The 24,765-nt window shown below is 40.2% G+C and overlaps 1 protein-coding gene across 1 annotated transcript in view; it reads left to right on the top strand.

The window, feature by feature from the left end:
* The window catches only part of LOC311257112 (complexin-2), a 62,433-nt gene extending 39,507 nt beyond the window's left edge, over positions 1-22,926 (top strand). Inside the window, exons 3-4 of the mRNA XM_084352578.1 lie at positions 15,722-15,897; positions 16,349-22,926. Of these exons, the coding sequence (XP_084208704.1) occupies positions 15,722-15,897; positions 16,349-16,546 (374 nt within the window). The 3' untranslated portion in view covers positions 16,547-22,926. The remainder of the gene's footprint in view (positions 1-15,721; positions 15,898-16,348) is intronic.
* The last annotated feature ends 1,839 nt before the right edge of the window (positions 22,927-24,765 follow it).

Below are 24,765 nucleotides of genomic sequence, written 5' to 3'. Positions count from 1 at the left end.
GCTGCTCCCCAAGAGCTAAACAAGTCCTGATCCCAAACACACAACCTCCTCGGAGTAGATTTGCTGATAGCAAGATATCTCAAAAACTAGATTGAAGACTGAAATGGAATTTGGTGGAAAGATAGCCTGTGGGCCTGGAAAGAAGTGATTAGAGTTTCGTGTGGATTCAGAAATCTTGTGAATGATTTTGTAATGTTCTGATATCGGACTGGACAGGCTTTTCTGAGTAACCACTACTGCACTTCAAGCCCCTTACTTTAAGTGCTTCTCTATAATTTCAAAGACGAATAAAAAACAAGGAACGGTGAAAGTTTGATGTAGGACTCCAACACTCACCGTTAACAAATGTTTGAGACATCTGGTTTTAAGGGCCATCCCTGATGGTCTCTAGTCACCAGTAAGTGTAATTTTTTTGATTTAATGATTTCGATGCAGAAATAGCAAATTTAAAAGCTCATGTGGCCTTAAGGAACAGTATGTGGTTGTGGCTCAACTGGCTTTTGCAGCAGAATAGATGCCTGTCCAGTGGCGTGATCATGATCCACTGTGGCGATCCTTAATGGGGAGCAGCTGAAAGAAGAAGTTTTCTTTCAAATTGGGTAAAAATTTCAACAAAACAAAACATACAGTAGAGCACAAAGAAAAGAAAATGTTTTCAGTTGTGACTCAAGACAATTGTGTTTTTTAAGTTCGTAGCCTTGCCCCCGGCTTTCATAACATAAAAAAGGCTATGTGAATGTTTTTGTAAGTGAGGGGCCCCAAGGGGCCAGAGGTCAGTGTCTCCTTAAATCAACCCTCTCATCTAGTTTCATCAGCTCAGTGACCACCAGCCTGAATGAAATGAGATTTATTCCTCTATAGCTCAGCCTGCTCTCTCTCCCTCATCCCCATCACTCTTTTATTTCGTCTCCTCCCGTCCCTTCGGTCTTCTCACATCTCCCCTTTCTCATTTCCCTTGCTCTCTTTACTCACCTAAATCTCTCTCTCTTAAATTTCCTTCCCCCCCAACCTCATTTCTTCATCTTTTCCTTCAAGACAACGAGCTATTATTGCTGCTCGATCACTTTCCTTCTGGAACCGTGGTACTATAATGTAAAAAACTCACGTTGGGCCAAATTATTTTCAGATTAATTGGTTCTGGGTTTTGACTCTCCTTTGGCCCCTTTTGGATCCGGTCTCTTATTTTTAAATTCAATTTACCGTATGCCTTTGGGGTTGATGTAGGCTTTTTACCGTTTTTATTCCCCCATTCTACGAAGAAGCTACATCCTGTATTTTAGGGATTTGTGGTTGAGGTTACTATCGAGCCACTAGGAGGTGCTGCTCCTTTATGGCTAACAGACATGAATAGATTCCCTCTGGGTGTTTTTCCACCAAATTAGGTCTGGTTCTTGAACCGGTTCCATTCAAGATTCTTGGAAACTCGGTGCTATCAATTGAACCAGCCCACATTCCCACCAGTTTTGAGCAGAACCATTAAAGTCAATAATGCATCATCAATAGAGGGTGTACAATACACAAACACCTTTAGAATATGACACACCCATTTCGGTTAGCACTTCAAGTCAAGGAAAACCTGCTATTTTTTGGTTCCAGCTGGGAACAGACTTTAGTTTTGGTCAAAATGCTACGAAAGGTTAGAAATTAGGAGAGCGAACCGGAACTGAATTTGCTCAATGTTGATGGAAAAGTCCATTATTATTATTATTATTATTATTATTATTATTATTATTATATTACTTTTAAACCCAGTACAAATAAAACTAACTGGCAGTACTAACAATGAGCCTCAGGCCTGAACTGATAAACTACATTTTCAGCCTGTCCTCATCTGAAAAACAACCCTACAGGTCGACTGTGAAAGCAGCTTTTCACGAGCTGTATTTATGTTTTTTGTTAGGCGGCGACCTCTGGTGGCCGTAGTAATTATTATGGAAGCAATGGAGGAAGTCAGCTACAGAAGTATAAAGAGCAACAAAGTAGGGTTGGACGATGTCTACTGAATTGTCATATGATGATGTCCACTGTGAAATATTGTGATGGACGATGATGTTGTTCTAATCCAACACAGAGTTCTGCACATCCCTAAAACTAAGACTTAGTTCACGCATCTTTAAAACTCAATATTAATAAAACTAACTGGTCCTTCCAACTGTGAGACTCAAGCCTGAACCGAGAAGCTACATTTTTGCTTTATTTCATCCGTTGCTGACCGCTATCTTGCCAAGCTAATCCAACACATTGGCTATGGTGTATCTCTTTTGCCGCTGGGCATTTGTTATCTACTCGCAACACTTATCACACATGGATGCCGATGATGGCCCAGTCAGGGACAGAAAGAGATACATTTCCTCATAAATTACATTTGAAAAAGCTCAAGTCTAAACCTGACCAGAGACCCCAATCCGTATTCTGATCTGGACCTGTCAGGTAACAAATCTGTACTCAAGCCTTCAAATTTAGAAAAATAAAAGGACCTGAAATTTGTATCACCTTTAGTCTGAACACTATTAGTCTCCATCGCTTCCTCCATCTCTGTCTTCATCCATCCATCCATTCCTCTTCTCCTTCCTCTGAGCTTTGTGTCTGCCTGCGTTGGAACAATTTCCCTGCTCCCCATCGCTTGATCCTTCTTTCTTTTCCAATTCACTCATCCATTCTCTCCCACAGGCTTTTTGCAATTTACTCTCCTCTATCTGTCTCCATTCAATTCCCACTCCTCCCATCCATCCTTTTGTCCTTCCTGCTGTGAGCCGTGCAGATTAGGTCGTTTGCATTCTTCTTCTCTTAACACACAAGTATCCCTTTATTCTTTATTCGCCTTCATTAGTTTGCTGCCAAACGGACTACCTTTTCCTTCCTCTCTTTCTCTTCTTCCACCCCTCCTCCTCCTCTGCATCTTATAGGCGACTGTATAGCAGTTCACCTCTTCATCCAACCTCTCTCCATCCATCCCAGATTCAAGTGTTGTAATTTACCTCCTGTAGAGGTGCTGTCTAGTGCCGTGACCTTTTCTCCTGGAGCAGGCTGGCATTTATTTCATTGGGGCGCAGCTGGACATCAATGAATACACACACACACACACACAAACACACTCACACAGATGAGGTTTCAGTTGTGGTTTTAGTCCCGGGGGGAACAAGGCCATTTTCGAGATGAAGTGTACTCCGGCCAATGGGAGGGCTGGGTTTAGGTGGGTGTGTCAGGACATCAATCAATCAACAACCCTGCAGTGTTCCTCATGCATAGAAATGACTTGTGTGGACCAACCAGATTGATTTTGTACCAGCCAAAAATAATTTTACTGGTCTGTAATTTCAATTAAATAGGAAATGGGAACGTTCGCTAAATGTACTAGAATTTACTGATGTTTTTTGTTTTATATATCTTGTGGTATTTGGTATGTGAAGGAGACAATTCTAGAGAAAGATAAGTAGATTGTTGAGTTTCATTCACAGGTCATAAAATACCAACGCTTCGTGTCGCACACTGTCCTGGAGCCTCGGTCCAAATACCAACCTGAGCATCTGTATTTGACGACCTGGAAAAGAGACTTTCTCCAGAGCTTCACCTTTAAAAATAATAAAGCTGTGTGTTCTTTATCAGAACGTACACATAATCTAATTTGGACACAAGCACACAAACAGGAACACAGCACATTCTGGTATATCAGGAAGAATTGCACACAAACACACACAAACCCATCCACTCTGTCCAATTTAGCTGCACTCAAAGTTTTATCTAATTTAGCCTGACACACACACACACACACCCAGGCCAGGCCTCGGTAATGTCATTAGATGTCGGACACCTCTTGAACATTTCATTGGTCCAGACTGAGGTATAGATTTCAGCTGCGGGCCACAGATTGTATTTACTGGTTGTTTAATTAGAAATCGGATTAATTAGAGTTTCCATGTTGTGTTGGATTAATCAGTCCAGGACAGCGAGGTGGATCCATGGAACGACGCCTCACTGCATAGAAAACAACTTTAGTTCAAAAAGTCACTTTACAATCATCTAAAATGAACCATATTTAGTTGAAGTAACTTCAGGAATGTTTCTGTATTTGTCAGTCCAACACTTTGGTGTCAAATAACTAAAAAGCTATGACATGGGTTGCCAGGGAAGTTAGTACAAACATTCATGGTTATTTGTTCAACACTTCAGGTCCTGACATTCCTCCAGAACTGTAATGATTACTTGATTAATTCAATTTTAGCAAGCACATGTGGTTTACAGCAGTGTTACACAACATCTTAAAAAAGTTAGCTTGTTATAATGCTGAATGAAATGTGTATGAGGCAAAGCGTCTTGTTTTCTAGTGTGTACAGCAGCGTCACGTCAATAGAGACCGAGGGGGCACGTGCCCCCTCAGATTTGAGGGATGATTTTTTTTTTTCCCAACCAACTTTGTTTTACTTACTTTACCTTACTTATTATTTTACCATCTAGCTATGACCAGTGGTCATATTGAGTGAAATGTATTACAAATAATGTCATAGTCCATCTCAAAAAGATATCATTGCCTTTTTCCAAAAATCACAACCCCCCTCCCTTTTTGATGGATGTGGTCTCTTCCGCCCTGACGCACACACATGCACATTGCCTGCATCAGTCTGTGCTTGGGGAGGGGAGCTGTCCCTTCCATGGAAATGTGAGAGCAGTGTAACATTAAACGGTGAGTGGAGAGAGAAATCCTCTTTCAAACATATGAAATAAGTTTTTTGAAGTGCATCCACCTTATTGTTCGACATTGTTAGCCAAGATAACGTTTCTGAAATTCAGTTTACCAACTTTTCGGTCCCCAGCACTAGCGTTAGCTAGCTAAGAAGGTGTAGATGCGTTAAGTGTGTGAGTCTGGACGGAAGTGCCCAAAATAAGTGATTTGAGGGCATCCCCCAAAAAATGTTGCGCGTGCAGAGCGCGATAGCACATTCTTATCCACTGTGCCCCCTCCAATGTTTGGGTTGCATGACGCCCTTGAGTGTGTAACTACACTTCGTCATGCTCGGTGTTGCATGCCAGATGGTTTGTTTCACAGAACCATCACGGAAGTTGTGCTTATAAACTGTTGGAAAGGCGCTTTCACAAAGGCTAATTTCAACCAATCACATCAACAGTAGGAGAGTGTTGCCACCAGCGAAACCTGTTGGTAAATCAAACTCTTTCTGAAGTCAGTTGGGAGAAGAGTGAAAATGATCCATTCCGTCTAGAAAAGATTTCAGTAGCGTTCTTTGCTCGTCTTTCGATGAAATAAACTCTTCAGTTCTGATAAAGCAGCTACACTAACCCCTTGAGAACCCGCCATTGTTGTTTTCAAGAGCAGGCAATTCTCCTGATGGTCATTTTAAAATCTAGTTGAGACGTCTAAGTTTTCAAGGACGGCAGATTTTTGATACTAAATAACAAAAGCCAGTGTACAGAAAAATGCATTAAATCTGTTGAAGCTCTGCATTTGATAAGCGATTGAAAGATACTGTATTTGTACTTGTATTGATCCGTAACAATACACATACAATATTTTATAAGAGGAAACAGGTGTGCAATAGTTCCCCTAAAACAAATTCAGGGAGAGAGAAGAATCACTTCATTTTTGTTAAATTTACAGCTGATTAACAAAACTGCTGTCGTGTCCTTTGATGAAATACTTCAATCAAATAATATATGACATTCATCTATTCAGAAATGTCTTGATAGAAAAAAAGGTTTCTAGAACACATTTTATTTTATGTAACTCAAATGATTTGAATGAGCTGTATCATTAAAACAAATGTACATGTATTAAAATCATAACATATATTGATCGCTCCAATAAATTACAGATTAAAAACAAACAGGTTGCAAATTTTGAAGGAGCTACTGGCCGTTGCATCTGCATGTGTCTTTATTTAGGTACAAACACAACAATGTACCACTAAATGAGAAGTAAAAGTCCTGCATGTGAAACCTTATGATCTCATGACCTTAAAATCTGCTGAAAGTCCTGGAAGTATCACAAGTAAAAGCACAGGTTCTGCAGTCAAATGGCCTGTGTGGTTAAAGCTTTACAACAAACTTTAAATTCTCAACTTTTTTTTTTCATTTTTTATTTTTAATGCAAACACTGAAAGAAGATGTTATTTTTGTGGCTGATGGTATTACGGTGGGTCTTTCAGACTCAGATCAGGAACAGAGAGCCAGCCCAAGCTCTCTAAGAAGACAAGGAACAACTCCCCATGAACCTGAGAACAGCCAAGAAGGTTGACGGGAAGAAACCTCGGGAAAGGCAATTCAAAGAGAGATACCCTTTCCTCGGACGGCTGGGTGTCTACATGCATTTGTATACGTGAGGACCAGTTTCAGTTTTACACTTCCAAGTGTAGAGTCCTGAATCTCAAACAGCCGTCTTTTGAGGTTTAAGACTGTTTTACTGACTAATCCTCAAGTATACAAGAGCAACTGCATGTTTTTGAGTCAGTCTCTGTTCCTGAGTCTGGATCTGGGCACTAGAAGAGTTTTCTATACCACTTCTTCTTTTTCTTCTTGTTGACCTGGCTCTCGAGATCTTCCAGCATGGACTTCGTGGAGCTCTCTTTCTCCTCCCACTCCTGCTCCTTTTCCTGGAGAGTCTTTTTGAGGCCGTCAGTGGCCTGAAGGAGGGATGACTTGTCCTCCTGCCACTCGATATGATGACTCTCCAACTCCTGCTTGGTGTTTTTCAGAGCAGCCAGGAGGGTGTTGTTCTCCTGATCTCACTTGCCAAGCAAATACAAGATCCTGCTCCAGCTCTTCAGCTTTTCTGCGAGCCTCAAACGCTGCCGTATCTTTGTCAAAGAGCTGCATCCTCAGGCTTTGAGCAGTCGTCTCAGTCAGCCACCGTGCGAAGCTGCTTTTCCACATGGGCTTTTGATCTCATTGCCTCCACTTCCTTTTGAAGGTCCTCCATCTCTGCATTGGCCTTCTCCAGTTGGAGTTAAAGGTCCTTGTTACTGGAGGTCTGCTGCTGAAGGCTAGTCTGAGTGTTCCACAGCGTCTCGGAGATGGTTTGGAGCTGTGATTTCAGATCCTCTGTCTTGTTCCATGAAGAGACATTGGCCTGAGCCTTATCCAGCTGGGCTTTCAGGAAACATATCTTCCCTTGCATCTGCTCTCTCTCACCGCTCCACATGTTGGATGTCTCCTTTTCTTGGAGCTGATCGAGTATAGCAGTCAGGGACTCCTCTCGGATTTTCAAGTTGACTCTGCCCGCCGATCCAGTTGGTCTGAGCATCGCCATTCTTTCCATCAGCTGACACCTTATGCGTTCTTGGAGGGAACTGAGGCGGATAGCAAATGAAGGTTTACCCTTGGTGGACTTGTTTTCCATGACTTCCAGAGTTGTCTTCTCCTGGACCTCAGTGTATTTTGTCCTCTGTCTCCTTTGTTTTCTCTGTGTACTTTCCATGGTAACAGTGAAGTTTGTGTCTGAACGGGATGACAATTCCACATTTGTATTTAAAATGTTTCATCGTTATCGTTATGCCTGAAATGCTGGTTAACATTAAACCTCAGTTCATGTGCACCATGTCTCAAAATGTACAGCACAAGCATGGCAACAAACACACACAGTGCACAATTGAGGCTTGTGTTTCACAAACTATATATGTAACGCTACACTGCACATAATTTTGGGCTGTTTCAACTTAAAAGTCTAAGTTCAATTGCTGCCTTAAATATTTGAGTTAAGTTAGTTTGAATAGTTAGCTTTAAACTGAGGAGACAAATGAGCCACACTCTTACATGTTAAATACATCTGAACATATTGTCTCATGTGTACTCTTGCACAAAGCTACATCTTAAATGAGCAAAGATCAAAGTTAATTTGAACTGAGACTCTCTGGGACTTTCCAGAGACAATTAATTTAGTCCATCTCAACCCTACCGCGCCGTATCTCAGTGAGCTAATATAAGAGGAAAGATGTTTGTCATGTAGATATAGACTCTCTCTACAGCTCGTCTCCAAACAGGTGCCATCAAAACATTTATTTTGGTACCAATATGTACTTCCTGTCTGTCCTGCCTTCACCAGGATATCAAACATGTGAACGTTTTCTCATAAAGCAGCTCATATAAAAGATAATGTTCAGATAATCTCTGAAAGATCAGCGTGAACTGACGCTGACCAGGCACCTTTTCATTTCCTGTGCAGGCGGGGTGATAACAAGCAGGCAAGGACGGTGTATAAACAGGAAGCCACGGGCAGGTTGATTAGTTGACCAAAGACTCGACACAGAAACAGTTTAAGGTGCTCAAGAGCACTTCGGCAGAGCATGTCGATATGGGATTTGGGGCTCAGACAAATGAAAATCTTGTGATGTAATCCACCACGAATTGCCTCCCAAACACCTGATCGATATGGCAGATTGTTCCACCAGTCCAGGCATTCATGTGACTTATGAGGGCGTAATTTGGCGATGGAGGTCGTCCATTATTTAAATGAGCTCCATTTTTCAAACCCCTCCACCCCGAACAAATTACCCAGCAGCACCGCCATCCATCTGACCGGCTGGAGGGGCAGTCAATGATCCATGCTTTGTCTCTCTGATTTCCTCTGTCTTGTGTTCTCCTCCTAACCATCCTCATGTTCTCTGTCATTTTTCAGCTCCTTCTTCCTGTCTCTCCCTTTTTACTTTTTCTTCACACTCGCTCTACATAGATACTTTATAAAGATTTGAATTACTACTGCAGAAAAGTGAAATATGAATCATGGACGCCCAAATTGAGGGACGAGACATTTGTCCCCTCCACTACCAGGTGTTATGGTAATAAAGTGGCAACATATACGCCGGTGAGGACGATTATTGGATGACGGCTATAATGTCCAAACGTATGGTGTCTAACATACACACATGGTGTCACGTATAACACAAACTCAGTGATAAGTTGAAGTTTCACAGCGCTGTGCTCTATCCAAAAACTGAGGAGAAAAACCCGAGAACCAAAGCTGGCTTTTGTTTTTGTCAAATATCTGACAACCTGGGAATGAGACTCAGCGATTGGTTGTCGGTATTCAGGCTGAACACTGACAACCAATCATACACCGAACCAAAGCACCAGTATGTACTGCTGATGGTCATCCAACTGACCCATATCAGGCAAAAATCTTCATAGACGAGGGAACGTTTTAAAGTTTTAATACGTTTGGTCACGTCTGCCAACTTCCTTTCTCTGATGTTTCCCCAGAAGATATAGCGAGAGGAAACAAAACGTCTTCTTGAGCAAAATGACAGATTTATCCAGGTTTGAACATTGTTAGAAACATTTCAGATAATGTAAGTGGACAACAACATATATAACAAAGTCTGGCCGTTTATAGATATTTTAATGTGGAAATGTAAAATGTGAAGCAAGTTGAACATAAAAGCAAAATAAAACCAGCCATGTCATACTCTGAACTTTGGAAAGCATTTTTTGAAAAGTTCTTCTGAGTGTGAGGCCAAAACATGTCTGACATTATTTATGAGAAGAAGGAAAATGAACTTGGCTTTTTTGTGAGGCGCTTGCTTATTTCCATACATTAGCAGCATCTTACACATGAAGACGTTTCTTGGAGGCTGTGGACGACAGATCACCTCCAGCTGCAAATGTCACTACGCCGTAATTTCACGTATTTGAGAAATAAGTTTCTGTCACAATTTCTCTCTGGGTTTCCTTCTGCCCAAAACTTTTCCTCAAGCAAAAAAAAAAAATTGTTTTGCATTTTGCAAATATGCAGTTTGCCTTCAGTCCTTTTTGTAATCCATCATAATTCTCATCAGCAGTCTTTTTCTTGTATTTCATCCTGTATATCTCTTGCTCTTACTCTCTCCCTCATTTCCCTCCCGGCTCACCACAGTAGAAATCAGCCCTCCGGCAGGGAGCCCAGTTTGCACTCTCAGATAAATATTACATGACATCTTTGGGTTGAGGGAGACACCGTCTTCACTCTGTGGCCTCGGCTCGAGATGATGCAGTTTATTTCAGCTTTTGGAGTCAGAGGTGGATTCGCTGTCTGTGCACTCTGTGTTCCAGCCAGGCTGACATGACCCGCTCACAAATATCCTCCTTCTGCTTTCCTACAGTTCATCACTGAAACCTACATCATAAGATAAGAGAATATAAAATATAAAAGACTAACAGGACAAAAATACAGAACTTCTTAATGTCATTGTTCCTGTAGTTCTCTTCTCTGCTGATCACTGTTTGTTTGGGTGTCTGTTAAAGAGCCATGTTGTATCTCCAGCTCTTTAAATTTAAAGCCTTTGTGCATCAATGAGCGACTGGATGCACAATAAGAGGACTGGGGCCGTTTGAGCACTTTGCTTTGAATTGCCCATCTTTGTCTGCAGTGGAAATCTGTGAGCTGGCCTCTAATGGACTGATGGAGGAGGTGGAGATGGACAGGAAGGATCGACGGGTCATAACTGCAGTAATGTATGTAAAGTGATGGTTGTGTTGTGACAGAATCGAATTCTGGAAAGAAAATCTGCATGAAAAGAAGAGGAGTGGATAAAAGAAGAATAGCTAATCAAATTTTGTCTTGAAATCTCACTTTACTGGAGGAAAACGGAAATAAAAACAGATGGGGAGGGGAGACAAACAGTAGAGGGCATATGAGAAGGATGGAGGAGGGGGATGGAGGGAACATGTGAAGGGTAAAGACTCTGATGGGACAGAGAGAAAATGCTCTACTTCTCTGGAGAGTAGAGTGATAATAAATTTCCCATGTCATCGAATATCTGCAGCTTGTCTGCTCCTCCGGTCACTTTAAGGTCCTGAAGTCTCGTTCTCACTCCAAACAGCAGCCTGGTCAGTGGCCCTGCACTTCTTAAGTTGGTGCTGTAGTTATAGTTAACCCTCCAGCGTCTTCACTTCTTGAAGCTCTTTTTTGAGTGAGAAAAGGTCAAGTCAGGTGCTGGTTGGATGGTTCATACACAGGACTTTCCCTCCAGAGACCGTGTTCGCATCCAGAGTGTGACCAAGAGTGACGTAAATTATGATCATGTTACATAAATGAGTTATTGTGCGTAAATGTGTCTGAATGTAGTTATTTTAGGCCACAGTTTGATCTTTCACTAAACCTAATCAAACCGCAACGTTTCCACAACGTTAACAGTCCAAAACTCAAGCAGGATGATGACATAGGTGAGGCGCTAATGAGGTCCGACCCACCTCAGATGGCTCCTCTCAATGTGAAGGAACAGCAGCTGTACGCCGAGCTCCCTCCAGATGTCCGAGCTCTAACGCTGAGTGCAGCCACCCTACAGAGGAAACTCATTTCAGCCTCTTGTATCCCTGATCTCATTCTTTTGGTCACCACCAGAGCTCAGCTCACAACACCTGCAGTACTGACGATGCACCAAACCACCAATCCATCTTCCTGTCACTCGTGAACAAAACCCTGAGATACTTTAACTCTGTCGCTTTAGGCAGGAGCTCAATCCACCATTTACACCAGGGTGGAACAATAAATTTAAAAAATCAACAAAAGTGCCCGATACCAAAATGAGTCAAGCCCCTCTGGATACAGACCCTACATACATTATACTTTTTTTTCCGAACCGCTCTTCCTTGGTATCCTCACTGGCCTCCTTAAAATGATGATTAATATTTAATTTTATCTATATCACATTTCATCATTTTCTTTTAAGCTGTCAAGAAGAGGAAACTTAAGGATGTTGAATAGATCTCAGGTTCATTGACTTCCTGAAAAACAACCCAGTGATGGATTATCATTATTGCTTATTGATGATTATTTATTGATTATTGATTGTGTATGATAACATATACTGTATATATGTGTGTACACATGCACCTACAGCAGTCTGGCACATATGGTGTGTGTTGGAGTGTTTCAACACAATGAAGAACACACAGCGGACAGTCTGACCTTAACCCGGCTCCCCGGCGAGTCCTGGGGAACATTTTACCGCCCTCCTCCACCCACCAGCTGAGTGCTAATTTGTCATCCTCAGGTTTGCTGCCACCACACAGCGCTGCAGGGCAATTAGGACCACTGTATGAGCCTGCTGCAGAGCGACAGGACCCGACACCCCTGGGTTCACAAACACCAGGGGGGACCACACGGTCCTTAAAGCCACATTTCTTCTGAGTAATTTACTTCAGTCCCTCAGAAATGTTCTCTTTTGGCTCCTTGAAGAGGCAGTAATTCAGGTTTTTATTGCCACATAACACTAAACGACCACAATATATCTGAGAGGGTTGATGGGGTTGGTAATCAGCAGTAATGTTTGAACCATTAATGTTTAATGATCTTTCTGGCTTCCAAAAGTTACTTTCAGTCCTGTAATGTTCTCAAACTAAAACCTCCACACTGAAGTCACTTAAAAACAACACTCAACACTAATTTACCACCAGCTGAATCAGATTGATTGATTAAAAGTTTAATTATTGAATTAACAAGTTTTCCTTTTCTTAGATTTTTTAAATGTTTAAATTACTTTTTAACTTTTCTTAAACTCCTTACAATATATGACCACAAAAACATCAGCTTGATCACTGATTACTTTCCATTATTCATTAACTAGTCCATTTGTCTTTACAATGTCATAAAATGTCAAGAAATGCCTGCAGCTCCTGAAGGAAGGCTGTGTTGTTTAAGAACAACTCAGACTACGGTCGAGCGAGTACTCAGCTTAAAATTTACTTTTTACGAATATGAGTATCATCTGAGTCAAATGTGTCGATATCCATACTCGTGATAGAGGAAAATCCTCATTTGGTAGCTGACTGAAGTTTATTAGTTTAGAAAAAATTGTTCTGTAAATAGTTCTCTTACTTATGTGATTGAAAACACTGATCTGAAACTCAGTTCTGAGGATATTCTGTCAATAGTTTTCCAATAAATAATAAAGCAACTTCTGATCAGCCCACAGTAATCAATAACTTCTGATTACCACCACCTATTCCGAGTACTGGTACGGATAATGTACTCGCTCATCCCTAACTCAGACTCAGCTCCACAGTGTCAGAATGCCTATTAACGTCAGCAAAGTAACAAGTGCATACATAAACAAACATAAATGCTTGTGTTTTTAATCTTAGTGAGGCTTTTCTGGCTGAACTAAATAATCAACATTGAACTGCAACAGTTTGTATGCTCCAATGAAAGGCATCAATTTGAGTTTCAGGGATTTCTTGTCATTAATTAAAATATTGTAGAAAGCAAGGAGAACTTTCAACCTGGTCATGGTTTCATTTATTTATTGCAATTTACCCAAAAGCTGTTGAGGTATTTCACCCGGAGACCAAAGTTTTAGACCAACAACAGACAGACATTTTTTGTCCCTCAAATCACTAGCTTGGCTTGAAAGTTAAATACAGAGAATAAAATCTTCATTTTTGCTAAATAAAAAGACATAGTGCTGCATTAATGAGCCCTAAAGCCTGGTTTCCTTCTGTCAAAGTCAATGGATTTGGTTTGTTTTTTCTTTTGATAGGCTTTTGGTTAAATGCCTGATTTAAGGTCAGTGGTTAGTGCAAGAAGCTTTCACTTTTTGTGCCACGACATAAAATACCCCGGTTAATACCGCACGCTTAAATTTAAAAGCGTTTATGTGTCTTTAAAAACATGTGGTTTCTAACAAGTGGCTAAATGAAACTAAACGGAGGTTGTTGGGGATGTTAAACGTCATCACACCGAACAAGGAGACTCATCTACTCACTAGTCCGTCTTTACAGCCGGACAATAATCCAATGATGCTAACTTCCCGGTTTGCCTACAAAAAATATGTCATCGCTGAAGCAGTCTATTAAGAAATTTGAATAAAATCTCGGTTGGCACTAAAATGTGATCAATAAAGAAGGAACAACAACACTAGCCCCACTTTGTGGAATACACTTAAAACATATATCATATATATACATATAACATATAATTTACTCTGATAAGTCTGTCTTTAGCATCACATTGATTTAGCTTATAGACTCAAGCTTGTTTGCAGTCAATCACATTCAGTGAACCATTGAATCACTGATGACTTTGAATGTAAATGCTGTCAAGAAACTACAAAAGCAAAGGTATTATTCTATTTTCCAAGGTGTATTTATTTTGGACACAGTTCTGAAAGGCCACAGCTTTCCATTGTTCATACTGTCGCCTTTCCTCAAATAATCTCCTCCAGGGTGAAACATATTTAGCCATTATTCTGGCTCTGGCTAAAGAAAGATGCTGGATGGTAAACCATACCGTCATCCAGGCACTCCTCTCACCAGCGCCTCAGAGGCAGATCAATACTCAGATGAAGTTTTCTCTCTGCTGGAGAATCCATAATTCATACACGCTAAGGTGGTCCTGTATTTACTATCGATCAGACGGAGGTAACAGCAGCAGTATCGATAGGCCTGAGGGAGTCGCTTTCACGTCTAGAGAGCAGCTTCCGTCATAGATAAAGAGGTGAGACGTTTTAGGAGCAGAGGCAGAGAAAGTGCAGAGGGAACTGGAGGCGCAAGGCATTATAACATCTGGTGGACCTGCTCTGTTTATTCCTTTCATCATGATACGCATAGTAAATACTAGGGATGAATAGTACACCATCATCTGTGTCTGTCTGTCCAACCAACTAAATTATCTGTATCTGTATCATGCTAATGGGAAGTGAGGTTTAACTGGAAGTTGTTCATTTGAGCCTGTAATGGATATGGGTTGATCAGAGCTTGGGTCGATGATTTTCCGTCATCACGAGCACAGATATTGACACATTCTACTTGGATGACTACCGTACTCGTAAGTGCATTATCTCAACCCACGTCAATACACATACTGGGTAAAAAATGTATTCTTTTAGATATTATGATTCTCTTTTTTTGTGTGATTCGTGGATCAGTTTTATATACTAGCACTTAGTCTGTTAGAGCAATGCGGACATAAAATGGGAATTACCATTATTATGCTTAAGGAAATTAGCTTTGTGACCCGATTGAATCTGAATACTTGAAGAATCACTATACATTCCAAATCAGAACCCAAGTATCGTGATATTATTGACTGAAGAGATAAGCTCTCCTCGTCTACTTCATGATGAAATGACTTTTCCCTCGGTGTTTTCATGTATCCATCAGAAACTCTGAAAGCCTAACCTCATCGTTTGTGGAACAACAGCGCCCTCTTACTTTTAGGTGACACAAAGTGATTCAGCAGATTCCCTTTCAAATCCAAATCGGTTCCTCATAATGTTAAACTCAGTGTAGTTGCTACTGTATGTAGAAATGCAACACGTACATCCAAACTGAGGGTGACTACCTGGGAGGATGAGGAGGCACAGGTAGTGCCGACAGATGGCCGACAGCAGATGGAAGAAAGTGTCTTCCTCTGTCTCTGTTGGTCTTTGAAGCGTTTCCAGCTGGCTCTTCGTCTTCCGTCTTGTTTTCCAAGATGCCTCAAGGATCGTCAGGGAACCCCGTCGGCACATAATCCTCAGAACTGCTAACACATAGTTTTTATAGTTGAATATGACAGACGGACGTGGGTGACACTGTATGTGACATATTGTCTAGACATTGCCAAAGCCTGGCACTGCCGAGGTTAAAAAAAGCAAATGTTTTTCATCTTATTTCTCTTCAACAAATGCAGCTATGTCTGTTTTTATGACAAAAGATGTACGGATATTTACTTTTTTCCTTCTGGCAGGGTTGAAAATTCAGTAAAATGGCGCAGTCATCCTGTGTTTACCGCCGATTTCTGCATCTCTTTTCTGTCCAGGGGCCACCAAAGACATGGGTAAGATGCTGGGTGGGGAGGAGGAGAAGGACCCGGATGCAGCCAAGAAGGAGGAAGAGCGGCAGGAGGCCCTGAAGCAGCAAGAGGACGAGAGGAAGGCCAAACACGCCCGCATGGAGGCAGAGAGGGAAAAAGTACGGCAGACCATCAGGGACAAGGTAGGAAACTGTCCTTTAGTTTGACTAATGCTTTAACTTTCTGACTCACACAGTTTTCCAGTGTGGAAACTTAACAACTGTACCCTGGAGCTTCCTAGGACCTAAACATGAGTTGTGTAAGTTACATGACCGATTATCATTTCCTAAACCTAACCAAACCACGACTGTTTCACAATGTTAACAGTCCAAAAAATGTTTGTCAGCAAGCTTTAGTTTAGCTTGAAGTGTCACTGGATGTTTAATGTTTATTATTGCTAAGTTGACTGTGGAGCTCTTCACGTAGAGTTTCATGGTTTGAAGCTTACGACCACCGACCAGCTGATGAGTCTGGATTGACAACGTGTTGGAATTTCATTATTTTTACGGCAGAAAGCAGAAAAAGTATTCAGATTATTATGGGACAGTGCAATTCTATTGAATTCACATCACCTCTTGTCCTGTCTCTGTTCAGTACGGGCTGAAGAAGAAGGAGGAGAAAGAGGCAGAGGAGAAAGCGGCCATGGAGCAGGCCTGTGAGGGTTCGCTGACACGCCCGAAGAAGGCGATCCCGCGGGGCTGCGGAGACGACGACGAAGAGGACGAGGAGAGCATCCTTGACACTGTCCTCAAGTTTCTGCCCGGACCTCTACAGGACATGTTCAAGAAGTAAAAAAAACAAGCAAAACAAATTCAGGGTCCAGTCTGGCCTGGGCCAGGCTGCGGGGGCGAAGGGAGGCGGGGATCTTTTGCGTAGGGGACTTGGGTGGAGTAAAGTGTTGCAGGTTTGGGGAAATGAGCGACATGGGGGGAATCGGTTTGGGTATTTTTACGCAGGCAGGGTTTGAGTGTAGATCTGGGGCATGTAGAAACGGATTGGGGAGGGGGTTCTTGCCAAACTGTTAGAGGCTACACACTGCCTTTCTAGAAATCTTTTACTTTGTTCTTTTCTACTCCTCGACGATTGCGTCATTCTTCCCCTTTTTATTTGCCACAGTTGCTGTACAACCTTTCAACTGCCACTTAGCACATTTCTTACAATTCGTATGTTTTTTGTCCTTTTCCCGTCGTTATTTTTACACAGACTAAGGTCAGACATTTTGATCGGTTGGCCATCATCTGTTGCCTGGCAATGGTGACCAACGGAGACCAGTATTCCCTTAAAGAAGGGCAGCGGACATTTCTGTCCTCTCGCTTCTGTGGTTTTTCAAATGGCACTGCCACCATGTTTTCCAGTAGATGGAGCATGTTGTGTTTACTTCAGTGGGTGTTTTCTACTTTTATGAACCTGGTGTAGGTCTTTATATTAAAAAAAACAAAAAAAAATCAGCATTTGAGTTTTTAGGACATGTGCCTTCATATCATCTCCTCCAGCAGAGGAATTGTAAATGAGGGTTTCATTTTCAGTCAAACAGGTGTACAGTTGTTGGTAGCATGTAGGCGCGGGTTCAAGGGTACAACACTGGACGCTTATGGAATAATGTATTTGATATAAAGTTGGTTAGTTGGGATATTTGGGGCTTTTCAGAAGCAACTAATCAAACTTGGTACTTCTGGAATCCGAGACCAAAAGCCTTGACAGTCCACAAAACTATTTAAAAACTTAATCCAGTGTTACCTTTTTACAAAAGCTAGACTCGTTCTAAGCCTGTTAGCTAGTTAGACTGCCATCATGCTGGAAAAGTAAAATTTGAGATATTGAACGTGTCAAGAATTCATGTCAGTTTATGAATTTTCAATGTCAAGGACTTTGGAACAGATTTTTATTTAGCTCAAGGTATCGTCTAGGCGAGCAAACAAGACTCATTTGATCTTGTTTCAAACCACTGCTGTTTTGTCCAGATTTAAAAAAGGTAATGTGGTCTCCATAGACAATCAAAACATTGACGACTTGAAAACAGTGGGGGTAGCTGGTACTGTACGTGTTGTCATTTCCTGTCATACCATCTATCAATTAAAAGTGGGTTCTTGATTGCTATTAAGTGTAATTTAAACTTATTTATTGAAATTTTCTTTTCTTTTTTTCTTCTTCACACATGAATGCAAATGCCAGGCAATGTCTGGCTGTTTTGTTTTTTTTACTGAATTTAATTGTTACTTTTTGTGAATGTGCTGCCAATTTATTTTAATGCAACCGAAATTGTGATTTAATTCACAATCCAGCTGCGCTAACCTTTTTGCATCTCATCTTTGAATGCATATGTTCACCTTGATCGAAGTTCATCTACATTGAGACCAAAGAAATACTGGTGAGACCTTACTATTTCTTTTGTCACCGCCGAGACGAAGACGTGCATGCCGAACCTGTACGCCTGCAGGAGAAACACAGCAGCCTATTCAGCGTGTGCATGCATCCCAAAGACCACCACTAAACTAAAACGATACTCTCCTATATCCTCCTGTTTTTCCAAAAGTATTCCATGACTAATAAAAACTAGATAATTAAACTGTAGACTGAGCCTGAGAAAACTGGTGTGAGTCGTCGCATCTCACTGCCTGAAGAGCTCCCTTAGAGCTGAGTATATTCTGCATCCTGCATCTCTTAATCCAACGAAATATCATAGTGATTTGTCATATAGCATTTAAGTAGATGTATTGTAAATGGACACAATCTATATTTAGTGAAACTACCTTAAATATATGGATATTTATCGGTAAAACAAAGCATGTTCCTAAATGAGCTGGTGGCTTTTCAGTGGTTAGTTATGCGACGATGTACGGTGAATACATTGTTCCATGAGTTTGTAACTTAAAATAATATTACGGATTAATAATGATGAAGTTGTCATAAGCACTATAAAAGCATTTTTATTTTTTATTTTTCCTTTTCTAGCTCAGATAGGACTTTTCACTAGACAAAGCCATATTGTTTAGATTGCAATAATTACTTAAAATGGTAAAAAGAGAATAATTCAACATTGAAAGTCAAGTGTCTCATGTTTGTTTTCTGTAAAATTAGAAAAAGATATTTGCATATCTGTTTGTAAATCCTCACCATTCTTGTATCTTTAAAGATGTATACTAATGTATACGCAAATGTAGAAAAAATAAGCCATTGTTATAACTGTCTCTGTGTACTACATGTGTACTGTACGTGTGTGTGTTTATATGTGTGTCTTTCTACATGTCTGTGATGTGAGCCCATGTCGTCGTTGATTCATATAGTCCTGGTTTATACTACGTAAATGTGTCTTTGAACTATTTTGTGCACAGGCAGAAGCTGGGGCGGCTCCCCAGTTGTGCCATGTCTAAAAAAAAATTACTTAACACATTCCTTTCAAATGTTGAGCATGCAAATGTTTGGTAGAGACGAGAATACACCAAATGTCAGAAGACAAAAAAATAGACAATTTCCTGTTTCTGTAGGAGTCTCCAGGCAACAGAATCCGTGCATTGGATCCAGACAGATCGGCTGTGCGATGGAGTTGTTGAGTGTTCGATGTTCTTTGTTGTCTGAGGTTTGGTGAAGCTTAAGGCTGTGATCACACAGTGTTATTCAGCTGAGACACAGAAATCATCCGAGAGCGTCGCTGACAAAAAACCTAAGCTGTGTCCCAGTTCTACATTACCCACCTTATTCCTAGCTCTTATTTATGCGAATTATGAGCGTGACTCCCGGTGCGTTGTTTCACTTAACTTCACTGGAACCAGCATTCGCTATGGTAACAGGGCGCTAATCCTTGTTTTTAGAGCAAGTGATGCAGCGCATCATTCATTATTGGAAAATCTACCTTGGCGACTTTATCGAGTGGATACTACTTAAGTTATTGTCATTGGTTAGCCCATTTGGGTAACGCTTCTTAAGCCTTGAAAGTGCCGCCAGTTGGTCAACGACAGTTGCAGTCCGCTAATATCTACACTGGATCACTTTAGTCACAATACTGACACATTGAATACTGTTTGTTTCCAAAACAACGTGACTGTTGCAGCGTACCAGGCGTAGGAGAACTTCATCATATACTTGCAGTTTGGTTAGGTTTAGGCAAGAAAACTATTTGGTTAGGTTTAGATAAACTTTGTGGTTTGAGTTTCATGGTCTCCTGGATGAAAGTCCTGTTCATCTGCTTTACCTGACTTCTTCCTTTCCTGCTGTAATAATTTCCACAGCCACGAGAGGTCGCCGCCAAACAAGAAACATAAATATAGGTCGTAATAAGCTGCTTTCATAGTGGTTGTTTTTTGTCACAAGGACGTTCTGCAATTAAAGCAATGAGATGCAATCTGGCTGGTGACTGAAAAACGCAGGAGACATTGCCAGTCACATGTTGGTTCCAACTAACTTGACAGAAACACATGATTTGGAGCGAAGTGATCACGGCCTTAAGACATCAACTCTGAGATTCATGGAAGGCTTTTGAAAAGAAAATGGGGAACGTGCAATTTGAGAAAAAAAAAGTATAGATACTGTATCTAAATGATTTGCTTTTTTGATAACCTCGGTGTAGTACTAAAAACTCATTTTTCATTTCAATGTAAAATACATCATGCAAATTGTCTCTATATAAGAGACCAACCTGCAGAGAGATTTATTTTAATGCAGCCGCTTTTCTTATTATCATAAACTAACCATCCATGTTGGAATAATGCATGAGCGTCAGCCACATAGATTGAAATTGTTGCAGTGAAGAAATTCAGACATATTTTAGTGCAGTGTGCTTTGTTTGAGTTGTCTGAAGAGAATCACCTCGATTTATTTTATTGATTACTTTAACACAGGGATTTCCACAGTTCCTCCTGCCGGTTGCCAGGCCAGTTTCACCTACAGCACGTGGATTAAGTTTATTCATTCTTGTATCTCCTAAGTGGATAGGAAGAGGGGGGACATAAATCCTGGACTAGGCTTTATTCACGGGCCCTTCATGGAAACTACAGCCATACATCCTCTGTATGTAAAATAGTCTCTCAGCGGGACTCGTCTCGAGGCGTCACAGCATGTGAACCGCCTTTAAAAAGGGCTATTACCATGTCATCTATATGTGAGGTTAGTGCTAACTCATCTGTTGTATCTGTGGAGTGTTGTTTTTTTAATTCATTCTGGTTTCATGAGATACTTCAGTGTGGAAAATTGTGTTTGTGGAGCCACCGTGGCTTTTCAGTTTAGAAAAATCCTTGGGTTGATAGACAATAGTGTAAGAGCAGGGGTTATAAACAATGAGTATTATTTTAGATGGAATAAATACACTGTATATTTTGCTAACAAAGAATTAGATGTGGGTGAATGAGAGAGATGAAGTGTAGATTTTGACATGAAAGGCCTCAAAGACATTAAACAACTACATCAAATCCTGGCTGGTGGTACTCTAAAACGTCTTAATGTTACCATTAATGGGATGGTTTTAGGGGAGACCGAGTCTGAAGAGATAGCAACTAAAAACCTGGATTATCAAAGCATCTTCTGTTGTCAGGAGCCCAGAAACTTTAAACAGGCTTTGCTTGGAAACTGCCATTCAAAACCACAGTACACCTTTCTCCTAAAATAGCAAAGATTCTCCATTAGGTTTGGTGATATTTGTCATGACTATGTATCAACACAAAATCATTTCTACTGGCAGTGTCAAAAGACGTGCCATCAATGTTTACTTCCTAAATAGAACTGTTAGAAATGCAAAGAGCGACTGAAATGGAGATTTTGAAATAAAAACTTTCCTTTAAACTTTATCGTTCATCCAACTCCGAACAAGGCTGGACTTTTCTGAACACTATAATGATGTCATAACTTTTTTCGTAACATTTTTACGTACACTTACAAATATTATTGTAACTGCCCTGCTGATTCCTGCCAGTAAATCAAGAGGAGAAAGTTAACGTGTCTTGCTCACCCCTGTTGCCAGAATGAAATGTTGGCAGTTCACCACGGATAAGTTCACATTTCTATGAAGCGTACGTAGGCTACCATATTGCCATTTATCCAAAATGTGTCATATCACAGTCACATTACATGTTTATGACCTGGATGGTGTCGTAGTTAGGCATCAAGCAGCTTGTCGAGACTGTGTTTCAATATTTCAGTATGTTGTTAAGGCGATCTTGGGACAATTTCCAGATGCGTTTGTGGCGACAAAAAAAAAAGTACTTCAAGCCAAACATGATCTTTTCCTAACCCTAACTGAGTGTTTTTTGTGCCTAAACCTAACCAGACCATAAGCATAGTTTTGTCAACATGAAAATGAAAAAGTTGAACCTGAAGAAACATAAATTTGCAACATATCCGTGGTTTGCAGAAACATTTATTCTGGTGATTAGTTGGGTGAATCTTACCGAGAAGCTTGTCTAATCATCTTGTTTACTTTCTCTCCAGTGGAGGTCGAGGTTTTGGTGAGCTCTCGTTAGCTGTGAGCACAAGTTACTGTGAAGAGAAACTCTCTGAATACATTCCAGTCTTTTTGGCATTTGCACTAGAATACGTTGAAATGTTACACTCACAACGGTTATGGCATCTTAAAGAATCAACTCTCGTAACTACCTGTATTTTTTTTTTTTTAACATATACCTGTCCTCTAAACGGTAAAGTTGAAAGGTAAAAAATGTGACCGCCTCCATAGTGATTGAAGTTCAGTACCTGGCAGCAATCCCTTTAGTATGGCTATTTTGGCCAACCAACAAAATTGGCGATGTTTACAGGTTTGCTGATGATGTGACCTTGTCCTGCACTAGCTCTGTTCACTGTCACCGATGAGGCAGCTGGAGACCCCATGTGGAAGGGGCTGGAATTGACATGGCAAACAGCTGAGACTGGTGACAACAAAGTATGGATGAAAAGGGGTAACAATTACAGACAAAAAGGATAAAAAAGGGAAAAAAACAACTGAAAAAGGGAATGGATTCCAACAATTGAATCTAGAGGGTCTTTCTTTTTAATTCAGGGTGAAACTAATTTCAGGGTTCAGAGGTTAAGAATGTAAAATATGAGTTCTTATGCTATTTTTCCTTGATTGCATGTCATATACCCTGTGTGGAGCCCAATCACTGTAAAACTGTCTCATCGATGGAATTGAATCATTCTTTTTGGAAACTAAATGCATAACACTAATAAAAAATGTTTATAAAAAGCTGCCTATGTTTTTGCTGTTTCGCTTGCCTTTACTTAAGTGGTATTTTAACAAAATGCTACTTTTTTGAGTTAGAAATTATCTTTTAAATTGAGCACCATATGTGTGATTCATGGCACATTTCAGCAGGTTCAAAAAGTTATTTGTCTCTCAAAAAAGACCAAAAACATTTCAATGCCACTTGTATTGTGCCCTAAACTACAGATTTATTCATACACAGTTACGATGTCCGGGTTTTCTACCTGAAAGTTACTCTAAACAACACATAGCTCCTTTCACTTCAATCCAAAGCAAAATGGCGCGCATTTACCTGAGAGTGAAGCTCTCCATCCATACGAAGGACTTGTTTTGGGACCTCTGGTAACATACTAAAAGTTTGCCTGTAGCTTTGACCTCCCAAAGAGCCGAATCACCGACACCACACCGAAAGAAAGCCACCATCAAACAGCCATGACAGGAGCGGGATAAACTACAGTCAGCCCTTTGAGGTAAGAGTCCAACAAAGCTGTTGTTTTTTAACGTTAACGTTATTGATGAAGCATTTCCTTCTCGGCTAGAACAGCTCATTGTTAAATGAGATAACAAACATGAAGAGTCAATCTTCCTCTGGTGTAATTAAGTTGTGAAGGGTTTTATATACTATACTTATATACTATACTGAGGAAACATCTCAGTAAAATGGAAATATTTATATTTCATTTTAAATTTCAGTTGCACAAACTCCTTTAGTTTGCACATTAATGTGTTGATAGCCTATGTGTATATAAATAATCCAGCCATCTCCACAAGATGACAGTATGTAAAAGTGTACCTTAGTTTATTGTGGAGAAATACCTAAACACAACTGATTCTTGAATATGGCTAGGGAAATATAAACTTTCTCAGTGAGTGACCTTTTTAATTAAAGTCCTCTCTGACTCTATAATTAGTTTACTGCATGGTTCAGGTTATTAATAAAGCTCCCAGTGAATATATTACTCACCAAAGGCCTCCGCAACAAACGTTTACTAATCCCTCAAAAAAGCATGTCCATATGTTTGCAGTTGATAATGTTTAATCACATCATAATCACAATACTCAAATTAACAATACTATTTAAAGTTGTGTGTATTTGTTGTTTTTGTCTCCACTCACTACTCTGTACCAGTGTAAGCACTCACTAAAAAGCAATATTTCATCAAAACTCCATGATTTAAGTTTGGAGCTTTAATGACTAATCATTAATCAATTAATCGTCATTAAGAATTTATCCGATTAAAAATGTCTCAATCGACAATCAGAGACGGGCACAAATACCTCAAAGAGTATTTGACAATAACAGATTACAGATACTTGCTTTTCGAATATATACAAATAAAACACAAACTATTGGTACGAGATAATGTATTTAATTAAGATGCAAGTTATTTGGCATTTTAAAAAATACAAAAAGACATTTGACACAAACTGATGATATGACATTTTAGATATTTAGTCGCCTCAGTATTGGTTGGATGTTGTTGCCAGTTGTTGAACAGGGACAAACAGAAGCTCTGTTATTAAATTGAAGTCATTATTTTGTGTTATTCAAATAACTTTATGTTGACTATATCTGTTCTTTAACGCCTAATGTAGCCGACTCTGATTTTTACATCAAACATAGATCATGTCAGTGGTTAAGGAAAAACCTCCAACATATTTCATATATTATTAATGATTAATTAATAATCGATTGTTGAGGCAGCCGACCATCGATTTGCATCCCTAATTTATATATCAAACAATCCTCTTTTGATTTGAAAGGTGACCCTGAGAAATTGTAGCTTGCTTGATTTCCAACTCCAACCCAGTTTTCTTGGAGAAA

This window comes from Pagrus pagrus (genome assembly GCF_965226575.1).
Source record: "Pagrus pagrus genome assembly, chromosome: 5".
In the NCBI taxonomy this organism is placed as follows: Eukaryota; Metazoa; Chordata; class Actinopteri; order Spariformes; family Sparidae; genus Pagrus; species Pagrus pagrus.
The sequence above is the reverse complement of the archived record's forward strand: the minus strand, read 5'-3'. Positions and strand labels throughout refer to the sequence as shown.